At 38.1% G+C, this 12,967-nt stretch overlaps 1 protein-coding gene across 10 annotated transcripts in view; it reads right to left on the bottom strand.

Moving 5' to 3' along the window:
- The window catches only part of LOC115217577 (cell surface glycoprotein 1), a 314,511-nt gene that overhangs the window by 66,204 nt on the left and 235,340 nt on the right, over nt 1–12,967 (bottom strand). For all 10 annotated transcript variants that reach the window (XM_029787322.2, XM_029787323.2, XM_036507206.1 and 7 more), the window contains one exon: nt 3,489–3,515. In XM_029787322.2, coding sequence (XP_029643182.1) covers nt 3,489–3,515 — 27 coding nt within the window. The remainder of the gene's footprint in view (nt 1–3,488; nt 3,516–12,967) is intronic.

Here is a 12,967-nt window from a genome sequence, read left to right as displayed (position 1 = left end):
CGTTTGTCTGTCCTTGTTTGTCCTCTCTATGTTTAGCCCCTTGTGGGCAGTAAAGAAATAAGAATAGGCATAGGTGTGGCTGTGTGGTAAGTAGCTTGCTTACCAACCACATGGTTCTGGGTTCAGTCCCACTGCGTGGCACCTTGGGTAACTGTCTTCTACTATAGCGCCGTGCCGACCAAAGCCTTGTGAGTGGATTTGGTAGACGGAAACTGAAAGAAGCCCGTCGTATATATATATGTATGTGTGTCTGTGTTTGTCCCCCTATCATTGCTCGACAACCGATGGTGGTATGTTTACGTCCCCATAACTTAGCGGTTTGGCAAAAGAGACCGATAGAATAAGTACTGGGCTTACAAAGAATAAGTCCTGGGGGTCGATTTGCTCGACTAAAAGGCAGTGCTCCGGCATGGCCACAGTCAAATGACTGAAACAAGTAAAAGAGTTAAAGAGAGAGAGCTGTTCTTGGAAACCCAACAAATAGACAAGTGCTTAGTCATCGCTTGAAAGTCGGCGCTTACCATTCTGCAGAACAATATAAATACTCAGCAACAAAAACACTTCAAAATGTGAGTTAAGTGGATGTTTTTTTCCTTATTATGAAGTTAGAAAAATGTTTTGTGGCCAGGTTTAATTACAGTATGAGAAAGTAGATATGAATTCTTTTATCGTTTACTTATTTCAGTTATTGGGCTTTGGCCATGCTGGGGCACCACCTTTAACCTTTTCGTTGCTGTATTTCTGTTGAGATGCTCTGTGTTTCTTTTAATCAATTTTAAATATTACAAAGAATTTAGTAAAATAACTTAGTTACCATTAAGCTAGTGTTAGGAACATTAATTGTGACTAAGGTTTGGTGGAAGATTTTAATTTAGAACTTATGAAAACAAGACATTTGTACTACAGAGCCAGAGCTGGTTTCAGCCATTTGAGATGCTCTGTGTTCTTTTCAATTACTTTAAATATAATAAAGAATTTAGTAAAATAACTTAGTTATCATTCAGCTAGTGTTAGGAACATAAATTGTGACTAAGGTTTGGTGGAAGATTTTAATTCAGAACTTATGAAAATAAGACATTTGTACTACAGAGCCAGAGCTGGTTTCAGCCATTTGAGATGCTCTGTGTTCTTTTCAATTACTTTAAATATAATAAAGAATTTAGTAAAATAACTTAGTTATCATTCAGCTAGTGTTAGGAACATAAATTGTGACTAAGGTTTGGTGGAAGATTTTAATTCAGAACTTATGAAAATAAGACATTTGTACTACAGAGCCAGAGCTGGTTTCAGCCATTTGAGATGCTCTGTGTTCTTTTCAATTACTTTAAATATAATAAAGAATTTAGTAAAATAACTTAGTTATCATTCAGCTAGTGTTAGGAACATAAATTGTGACTAAGTTTGGTGGAAGATTTTATTCAGAACTTATGAAAATAAGACATTTGTACTACAGAGCCAGAGCTGGTTTCAGCCATTTGAGATGCTCTGTGTTCTTTTCAATTACTTTAAATATAATAAAGAATTTAGTAAAATAACTTAGTTATCATTCAGCTAGTGTTAGGAACATAAATTGTGACTAAGGTTTGGTGGAAGATTTTAATTCAGAACTTATGAAAATAAGACATTTGTACTACAGAGCCAGAGCTGGTTTCAGCCATTTGAGATGCTCTGTGTTCTTTTCAATTACTTTAAATATATAAAGAATTTAGTAAAATAACTTAGTTATCATTCAGCTAGTGTTAGGAACATAAATTGTGACTAAGGTTTGGTGGAAGATTTTAATTCAGAACCTATGAAAATAAGACATTTGTACTACAGAGCCAGAGCTGGTTTCAGCCATTTGAGATGCTCTGTGTTCTTTTCAATTACTTTAAATATAATAAAGAATTTAGTAAAATAACTTAGTTATCATTCAGCTAGTTTTAGGGACATAAATTGTGACTAAGGTTTGGTGGAAGATTTTAATTCAAAACTTATGAAAACAAGACATTTGTACTCAGAGCCAGAGCTGGTTTCAGCCGGCTTGGTAATGAAAGAGTTAAGGGTTTAGTCGAACAAATCAACCCCAGTACTTCATTTTTTCGGGGGTTACTTATTCTATCAATATCTTTTGCCAAACCCCTAAACTACAGTAACATGAACATGCCAACACCAGTTGCCAAAGGGGTTGTGGGGGACAAACACAGCACAAACACAAAGATATTTCACACATGACAGGCTTCCATGCAGTTTCCACCTACCAAATTCATTCACAAGGCACTGGTCAACCTAGGACTATAGTAGAAGACACTTTGCTCAACATGCTATACAGTGGGCCTGAACTCAAAACCATGTGTCTGCAAAGCAAGCTTCTTAACAACATAGCCACAAATAATAATAATAATAAATGCCCTGATGCAGTACCAGGCAGTGGTTCTCGTGGCTTCTGATCTTTACTGATTGGAAGTGTTATCATGTACATTGTTTTGTCTTGGTATAAAAGGTGGGCTACAGCAAATACTCTGCTCAATACCACAGATTTGCTTGTCAGTTGTTTGACCGTAACCAGTTGAGCATGTCCCTTAGTGGCTGATGATATGTGCATCTCTGATCACGAGCAGAAGTAGTGGGGGAGCATCATAGCCATGTGTTAAGAGGGATTGTTTGGGGTTTGAATAATTCACCTCTGGAAACATGGGTGTTTCGTTCAACATCCTTAAACAAACCTTATTCAGGGACCTTTTGAGCAGGATGGGCTACTCGACCAGAAGAAAATTCTAACTGGGCCCTACTTGCAAGGTCATGTGCTGTTTATCTTGATATGAGATCACCATGTCGCGCACATATGGTTGTGATGCATGTGCCTAGTGTACCCTTATCAGACGGGTAGTCATGATGGGTATACTGAGCTTCGTATATTTTACCCCAGTGTCACTTTGATGGCATGCACTGCTCTCTCACTCAATAATAATAATAATAACAACAAGAGCACAAATCCTCGCCAAGGCAACACCAACATCCTCCCAACGATTAGCCACAGAGGATTTTTAAAATGAGACTATCTAAAATAAACTTGAATACTCTCACAAACAAGAATACTAAAAATGAACTCGACCACTCTATAAAATTAAGTAAAAAAACAGGAAAAAAAAATCCAGAATCCTTGTCTGGAACTGGATCAATTCCAAAATCTAATCAGTTCATGCCAGTCACAAGACCAAACATCCCTGAAGGTTTCATCTGAATCCATCCAGAGGTTCTTGAGATATCTTGTCTATGGACAAACCAACAAACAAACACAACTGAAAACAATACCTCCACCTTAGCGAAGGCGGAGGTAATAATAATAATAATAATAATTTCTTTTATTTGTTGCTAGGGCAAAGGATGAGGGTGACAATACAAAGACAGCTATAAAGTGTTGGGGTTTACATGAAACGAAGGATAAAAAAATGAAAGTGTATGTAGTATACAACAGTAAAAGAAAAAGTAATGAAATATAAACTCACCGTTGAAGTTAGGGTCACATCTGGTTTCTGAAATAAAAGAAAAAAGGAAATATGAAGAGAATCATTACAAATAAAAAAAAAAATATGTATTAAAGTATGGGTATGAATTCAAAAACTGTTTCTGAATAAAAGAAAAATTCTTAAAAAACAAGATATATACACTGAGTGGATTTGGTAGATGGAAATATATACTATGTACAAAATATGATAAATTTTTCAATCATAAAATTTATACAATACTCGTATGCTTCTTTGCAACATAGATCGTGTTTTCACTATGACTTACAATGGTTAGACTCGAACAGAAAATCGTCCGGCAATTCCCAATTGAATGGAAATTTTGTTTACGCTATAAAACACATATTGCTAGGTTTGCACCCACCCTTTGAGACCTAACTACACTCTAGCTGAAAAATATAGAATACCTCATAATTAATACAAATGTACTAAATTCAGTGGCGGCGTTAATGAAGATGTTACGCGTTAATTTAATGAGTTAAACTTATCTTTATTAATGTATACTCTCTTTTACCTGTTTCAGTCATTTGACTGTGGCCATGCTGGAGCACCACCTTTAGTCGAGCAAATCGACTCCAGGACTTATTCTTTATAAGCCTAGTACTTATTCTATCAGTCTCTTTTGCTGAACTGCTAAGTTACGGGAACGTAAACACACCAGCATTAGTTGTCAAGCGATGTTGGGGGGGGACAAACAAGACACACAAACACACACACATATATACGACGGGCTTCTTTCAGTTTCCGTCTACCAAAATCCACTCACAAGGCTTTGGTCGGCCTGAGGCTATAGTAGAAGACACTTGCCCAAGGTGCCACACAGTGGGACTGAACCCGGAACCATGTGGTTGGTAAGCAAGCTACTTACCACACAGCCACTCCTGCGCCTTGAATTATACATAGATTTATACAAGATTTACACAGATATAAGATCCGCCCGAGGAACTTTTTCTTTGGAAATTTTTGCCTGCTACTCTGCCATAAAAAGTGGAAAGTTCAAGGTTCCAGACAGGATCTTTCTTCAGGAAAATTTGACAAGTGAGAAATTACAGAGTGGTAGCAGAGTTTTACATTCTTGAGAGGATGTAAAACTCTTTCTGTGTCTCTATAATTTCACTCCTGAAGACTAACTTTGTCTGAAACATTGGATTTCCCATTCTCCATGGCAGGTTCACTGAAATCTTTTCGTCCATTTTACTAAATAACACGAGCCTTGCTGAAGCAGACAACCACCAGTGTCTCTAAAATCAGTTTCATCATATCTTAACCCTTTAGCATTTAAACTGGCCATATCCGGCCAAAAATATTCTGCCTGTTTTATGTTCAAACTGGCCAGATCTGGTCTCTCACACCAGCCCCACAATATTGTTTTAAAAATTAACAGCTACCTCATTAGAATCTCATAGCTACAAGATAATGCATGATTAGTTCAAAACAATGTGGATGAAAAAGGATTAGTTTTGGCAGAATAATGCGAACACTAAAGGGTTAATGGTAATGACAGGTGGAGAGAGAAAGCTTAGCAAACCATTTAGTTATTTTACTGTTTTACTCCTTTATTTGCCGTGTGATCTTGTGGCTTGATGGTGAATAACTGGCAATGTTTATTAATGTGACATTAAACTTGATATGCCATTTTGGTTTGAAATGCTTTTGTCAGTGTGTGATAAAAAATGTTACTCCTGTTAGCTAAATATTGTTGGGTAATGTATAAATATTACTTATACCTCTTGACACTTAAATATCACTGCTTTATTCAAACATTTCTTTCCAACACCTAAACATTACATGCTGATTCCTAGATGACATCTTGTATCGGTACATTGAATGAACAAATAACATTATCAGAAAGCAACACAAATAAAATAAAATGATAATATCCACGAAATGTGGTTGGCAGAGAGGACACAATTTCAACCAATGAGCAGCTAAGGTGAACAGATGTGTGTACAACAGGAAGTCTTACAGCAGGGGAAAAAAAATGTAACTCTATTGTCATTTCAGTGATTCAAAATTGACATAAGGTCAAGGACAACTTGCAACAATCATGCCTTGGGTAGAGCATTGCCTTGACAAGTCTTCAATGAACAAAGGTTAGAAACAGCAGCACAAATAATACTCTTCACTCTCTCTCTCTCTCTTTTACTTGTTTCAGTCATTTGACTGTGGCCATGCTGGAGCACCGCCTTTAGTCGAGCAAATCCACCCCAGGACTTATTCTATTGGTTTCTTTTGCCAAACCGCTAAGTTATAGAAATGTAAACACACCAGCATTGGTTGTCAAGCGATGTTGGGGGGACAAACACAGACACACAAACATATACACACACATACAAACATATATATATATATGTATATATACAACGGGCTTCTTTCAGTTTCTGTCTAGCAAATCCACTCACAAGGCTTTGGTTGGCTCGAGGTTATAGTAGAAGACACTTGGCCAAGGTGCCATGCAGTGGGACTGAACCTGGAACCATGTGGTTCGTAAGCAAGCTACTTACCACACAGTAACTCCTACGCCTATGATATTTTAGAAGTTTTCTTCAGAGAATGAAATTACAACCAATGGATAGGTATGATGAACAAACAGCTGTACAAGACAGGAAGTTAAGTCAAACATTGGTAGTACAGTCTTAAATATTATTGTCTGATCAACTTTGAACCTGTTATAAGTGACACAGTAGTTGTCACATTCTAACTTATTGGTAAGACAATTGAAATATTTTGTGTTTATGCGTCTGATCAAAGGAAATTACAAACATCAAATCCAGAGCATATAACATCATCATCATTGTTTAACGTCCACCTTTCATGCTGGCATGGGTTGGATGGTTTGACAGGAGCTGTCCAGGCAGAAGCCTGCACCAGACTTCTGTCTGTTTTGGCAGGGATTTTATGGCTGGATGCCCTTTGTAGCATCAACCACCCAGCAGAGTGGACTGAGTGCTTTTAATGTGACACAAGCACAGGCAAAGTCAGTTTTGGCAAGGTTTTTACAGCTGGGTGCCCTTCCAAATGCCAACCACTTTACAGTGTGAACTGGATGCTTTTTACAGGCATCCTCACTTATCATGGGTGTTTAGTTAAAAAAAAAAACTCCAAAAACAACACAGTGATAAAAGAATCATCTCTACAAACTTATGGCCAAAAGCAGCAAAGCTTCCAGCATCTTAGATTTTATTTACATTTGACAGATATTTGTCCTCACCTTGTTTGTTGCTAACACTTTCGGCTGATATACCCTCCAGCCTTCATCGAGTATCCTGGGGGAATTTCAAACCTGGGTTCTCATTCCTAAGGTATTTTTCCGATATTATTATTATTATTATTATTACTCAGGTCACTGCCTGGAATCAAACTGGGCCCAAGATTCCGAGATCGGTTCCAGGCAGTGGCCTGAATAATAATAATAATAATGATGATGATGATGATAATAACAATAACAACAACATCAGAAAAATACCTTAGGAAAGAGAACCCAAGTTCGAAATTACCCCAGGACACCAGATGAAGGCTGGAGAGTACATCAGCCGAAACGTGTTAACAACAAACAAGATGAGGACAAATATCCATCAAATATAAATAAAGCTGCTGACCAGGCCCTTATTGATCAATATGAGTATGTAAACCTATATAAAAAAAAATGTGGATTCGCAGTATGGTTGTATAAACATGTGTGGTACTACCACTGTTTGCCAACCAGTGTTGGTTTGCTTACATCCCTGTAACTTAGCAGCTTGGCAAGAGACTGACAAAATAGGAACGAACCAGGCTTTTTTAAAATAAGCACTGGTGCCAATTTGTTCAATGAATCCTTTCAAGATGCTGCCCCAGCATGGCAGTAGCCCAACAACCGAAACACGTAAAAACTAGAAAAAATAAAAATAATAATAATAAAAGATAAACCATGGAATAAACCAAGAACTTCCACAAAAGCCACCCCACGCTTAACACACACACACACACAGAACTAATGTCTGTTTAATTTCAAGGAAGAGAAAGAATGTAGCAGTCGTACACTATGAAATTATAACTTGAGCACAAGCGGCTGAAATGCAGTCCATTTTTAGTGATGTACCTGCCCTGCTGCTGGGAGAATGGTAACTGGAATGGTGAGGGGGTAAACCGGGCAAGGAAAAAAGCAGTAAGGAAGTAAGAAGAATGAAAAAAATAATAAGAAACAAAAAAAAAAAAAAATGTAAACGAGTCAATTTGTTTGGTGATAAAAGATTAGAAATATTTTATAAATAGAAAATGTAAAAAATTTTTTTAAAAGAAAGAATGAAAGAAAGAAAGAAAGACTAAGTTATTTAAAAGTAAAAAAAATAGACCTAGTATTTTGCATCATAAGTATTTCTAATTTAAGCCATCATCATCATCATCACCATCACTATCATTGTCATCATCATCATCACCACCACCACCATCATCATCACTATCATCGTCATCATCACCACCATCACTATCATCATCATCATCACTATCATCATCATCACCACCACCACCACCATCATCAATATCACCACCATAACCATCAACTTCATTATCATCACCATCATCACCACCGCCACCACATTGTATCGTAATGATCGCCACCACCACTGCCTTCACCCCTTCCATCCCATGGCCACCCTCATTGTTTACTTATCACCCATCATATATTTCGGAACCAATCACCAAATTTGGTAGGAGGTAAGTCAGGACTGCTGTGTCAGAATCCAATCCATCACAAACATAACGAACAGTCATTACCAATAAACAAACAAACAAACAAAAATAATAATAATAATAATAAACAGCAAGGCAAAGTCGAAGTGCATAAAAGATTACTAAAAAAAAAATAATAAAATAAATAATTGTAAAAATTTTAAAAAGTAAAATAAAATGTTAGGATAATTTTCCGAGTTCTCAGCCGTACAAAAATGGTTTCAGTCTGACATTCCACTCTCAGCAATGCCACACCATTTCTGAAGTGTTTTCTAGAAGAATATTTAAGCGAGCAGACCCCCAACCTCTGGAATGCTTGTATCTTACATGTTCATACAAGCTGAAAGTGTGTGGTATATGAATACACACACACACATGTATATATATACACACGTACAGATATACATGTTATATATCGTACAGCCCAGATACTTTTAGTATTTGGACATAAATCAAAATAATGTCCAAATAAGTTTCTCAAATAGGAACTCATCTAAAGGACATTATCAAAATGTTTTATTATATACACACACACACACGCATATATATATGTATATTTATTTATATGTGTGTGTGTGTATGTTTGTAGTAGCAGTAATAGTAGATTTCTAAAATATTTAACTTGAACTCATACACGAGAAGATATAAATATATATATATATATATATATATACACACACACACATACACATATATATACATATATACACACACACACACACACACATATATATAATGGTTCCGGGTTCAGTCCCACTGCATGGCATCTTGGGCAAGTGTCTTCTGCTATAGCCCCGGGCCGACCAATGCCTTGTGAGTGGATTTGGTAGACAGAAACTGAAAGAAGCCTGTCGTATATATATATATATATATATAATGTATGTGTGTGTGTGTTTGTGTGTCTGTGTTTGTCTCCCTAGCATTGCTCGACAACCGATGCTGGTGTGTTTACGTCCCCGTCACTTAGCGGTTCAGCAAAAAGAGACCAATAGAATAAGTACTGGGCTTACAAAGAATAAGTCCCGGGGTCGATTTGCTCGACTAAAGGCGGTGCTCAAGCATGGCCGCAGTCAAATGACTGAAACAAGTAAAAGAGTATATATACATACATATAGATACATACATATAGATATATACAGACATATATATACATACATATATATATAATTGATTTACCCCTCACCACCCACCTGCCCGAGAAAATTGCCGGCCTTGTGCCAAAATTTGAAACTAATATATTACTATAGCCACGGGCCAACCAAATCCTTGTGAATGGATTTAGGAGATGGTAACTGAAAGAAGCCTGTCATACGCGTGTGTGTGTGTGTCTTTGTTCCCCCGCCACCATTTGATAATCAGTCTTAGTGTGTCCATATCCCCTTAACTTAGCAGTTTGGCAAAAGAGACTAATAGAATATGTAGCAGGCTTCAAAAAAAAAAGTACTGGAGTTGATTTGTTTGACTAAAAATCTTCAAGGTGGTGCCCCAGCATGGCCACAGACTCATAAATGAATTAAGCAAAAGGTAAAAGATAGAAAATAGTATTATATTGTTTTTTTTTTTATTTTTGGGAGAGTTAGATGTGATTTGAAGAAAATTTTGTTGCTATTTCTAGCAAGCTGAGTGACAGCTCATCTGTTCTAGAAGCTCTGTCATAGAAAGCTGGTATGAAATTAGATGGATGTTCTGTGTTAAGTTTTGCATGCTCCACATCTTCTAGTTTCAAGAACTCACCCAACAGATGAATGTGTGAGAGAGTGGGGGAGAGAGTGAGAGAGAGAAAGAGAGAGAGAAGGGGAGAGAGAGAGGGGGAGAGAGAGAGAGAGAGAGAGTGAGTGAGTGAGTGAGTGAGAGTGCGTGTGTGTGACATATATATATAGATTAGCTGCATGGAAATATCATACTGCCTCTTGACAGTTTATAAGGAGGCAAAAAAAAAAAAAAAAAAAAAAAAAAATTCAGTCTAGGTTCAGAAAAATAAGGAAGGAAGTGCAAAAGAAATTATGGTTAGAAAGAGAAAGAAAAAAAAACCAAAAAACAAAACAGAACAAAAAAATGTTCAACTGAAAATTTGGATTAAAGAATTTTAGTTTTGGAATAGGATGGGAGAACATTCTCGATAAAGGAGCTAGTTTTACTATGATTGTCATCGTTACTGGTACCGCGAAGTAGTAGTGGCATCGTTAGTACTGGTAGTAACTGTAGATATTGTACGGATAACGCAGTTTTTAAACCAGGATCATGGTGCCTTTTCAGCTCACATCTGTAACACCATGGTTACACACTTAGGCATAAAGGTTATAGACATGACCTTATGGCAATTACCCAAAGAGATTTTTATTTCTTTTCTTTTCGTTTTTTTTTCCAGTTTCTCTGCTCATGATGTCAGAAAAAAGAAAAAGCCGAAAACGTTAAATGTTAAGGGTGAAGAATGTAAAATAGTTATTTATATAGTTAGTATATTGTTGAAGGCAGTTAATTGGCAGAGCTGTTAGAAAAGCATTTGATAGAATGTCTTGCCGTATTTGTTTTGGCGCTCTGCATTATGAGTTCAAATCTTGTCACGGTTCACTTTGCTTTTCAGGGTTTGATAAAGTACCAGTTCAGCCTTGTCCAGCCCAGTCAGGCCTAGCCCAGTCAGGCCTAGCCCAGCCCAGTCCAGCCCTTCTTGTCTTGTCTTGAGACAGCATTCACCCGGGGTGGGTTGAGCCGGCTTCATTCATCCTCAATGCTGCATCTCTCACAAACGCTGACCAGACCTGGCGATTTGAGGCTAACGACCGCATGATCTCCAACCACTCCTTATTCCAGCGGCGAACGCCGTAGATATTGGGGGCCTAGGTTGGGTTCTAGATCAACCTTGACTGTCATCAGCCAGGTTTTTCGTTGTCCACCACATCGCTTTCACCAACCCTGAAGGGGAGCTGGGGCAATTGCTTCGTAGATGCATTCTCCTGGTTGACGACGGAGGGCATGACCCAGCCAACGCAGACGTCTCGTTAGGATGACTTGTCGGAGGGAGGTGATTCTGCACTGGTGTCACACTGAATTGTTGGAGACAAAGTGATGCCATCGGACACAAAGGATGTCATGCCCAGCCCAGCCCAGTCCAGCCCAAAGCAGTAGATTTGACAGAATTGAAAGAGCATTGGACATGGTGCTTTACTGTGTCCGTAGCCAGAGGCATGGGTGTGTGGTTAAGTCTGTTTCCCAACCATACAGTTTCATGTTCAGTCCTACCGTAGGGAACTGGGTAAGTATTTGGTGGACAGAAACTGAAAGTAGCCCATTATACATACATACATGCATACATCTGAGACCGCCTTCGGTCATGACACAGACCATGGGATTGCACCTAGAAAGTTACCCTCCCAGGCACAAGTCCGAGTAAGTTTATTTATGGAAGACCAGCAGTCGCCCATGCTCACCGGCCTTCCCTCTCCACGCCACCAGCGTTATCCAAGGGAAAGGCAGATACAGCTAGGCACCTGTGATGTTGCAACTCATTTCTACAGCTGAGTGAACTGGAGCAACGAAAAATAAAGTGTCTTGCTCAAGAGCACAACATGCAGCCTGGTCTGGGATTCGAGCTCACAACCTCATGATCGTAAGCCTGACGCTATAACCACTGAGCCATGCATCTTCACATGTACATATATACATACATACATACATACATACATAGCAAAGTATAGCTGTACTTGGGATCATGGGGAGAGAACTCAAATCCTGAATTCATACACAACAAACGATTGTGATATCTGGGACTATAAAAATTTGCAAGATAGTCTTAGGCTTTCTTTTATAACCTTACTACCAAGTAGGTGGCTGGTCAAAGTTTATTGGCAGAAACTTGGTTACACTCTGATTGTATTGTATGAAAACCTTTAATTCTGTTTCCTTTCCATGGATGCTTGGACTTTTAACTTTCTAGGACCATAATCAGAGTTACAGACAACCAGGCTTCCTCCAAGGCCACCATCCTGAAATTAAATACAAAAAGTGATTGTCTTGTCATTGACAGGACACAGTACTATAGGGACACACTGCAAGTAGGCAACCGCCATATGTTGCTGTTTACAGTTACAATAACACCCATTGTCCTTTTGGATGAGGAAATCTGAAGGTCATGTACATAAATGGTTCACAAAGAGGGTATGAAATGCTAATCTAACATAGAACTTCTCTGTGAATGACCTGAAAATATATGCCAAGAATATGAATGGCAGGAAGAAACACTCTGACATTCTCAAAGAAAACAAAAGATGGAGTTTGGCCTTGATAAATGGTCTTACATGATTGCAAAGTTAGGGAAAGTAAAAGCCAGTCAAGCCACATTTTTTATCAATGGTCTGACTATTTCTCAGTCATCTGATGAGGAATGCCACACGCTCTTTGGGATCGATGAAAATATATTCCATGATGGAACTTTTAACAAGAAAATTTTATCTAGGGAATATATACCTATTTCTTTATTACCCACAAGGGGCTAAACATAAGGGGGACAAACAAGGACAGACATAGGTATTAAGTCGATTACATCGACCCCAGTGTGTAACTGGTACTTATTTAATCGACTCCGAAAGGATGAAAGGCAAAGTCGACCTCGGCGGAATTTGAACTCAGAACGTAGCAGCAGACGAAATACTGCTAAGCATTTTGCCCGGTGTGCTAACGATTCTGCCAGCTCGCCGCCTTGTAGGGAATATATGCCATTCAGATAACACATATGAGGGAAAGCTGAACAGTTC

The sequence above is a fragment of the Octopus sinensis genome, linkage group LG11 (genome assembly GCF_006345805.1).
Source record: "Octopus sinensis linkage group LG11, ASM634580v1, whole genome shotgun sequence".
NCBI classification, from domain to species: Eukaryota; Metazoa; Mollusca; class Cephalopoda; order Octopoda; family Octopodidae; genus Octopus; species Octopus sinensis.
Note: the sequence above shows the minus strand (reverse complement) of the source record. Positions and strands in the feature narration are given on the sequence as shown.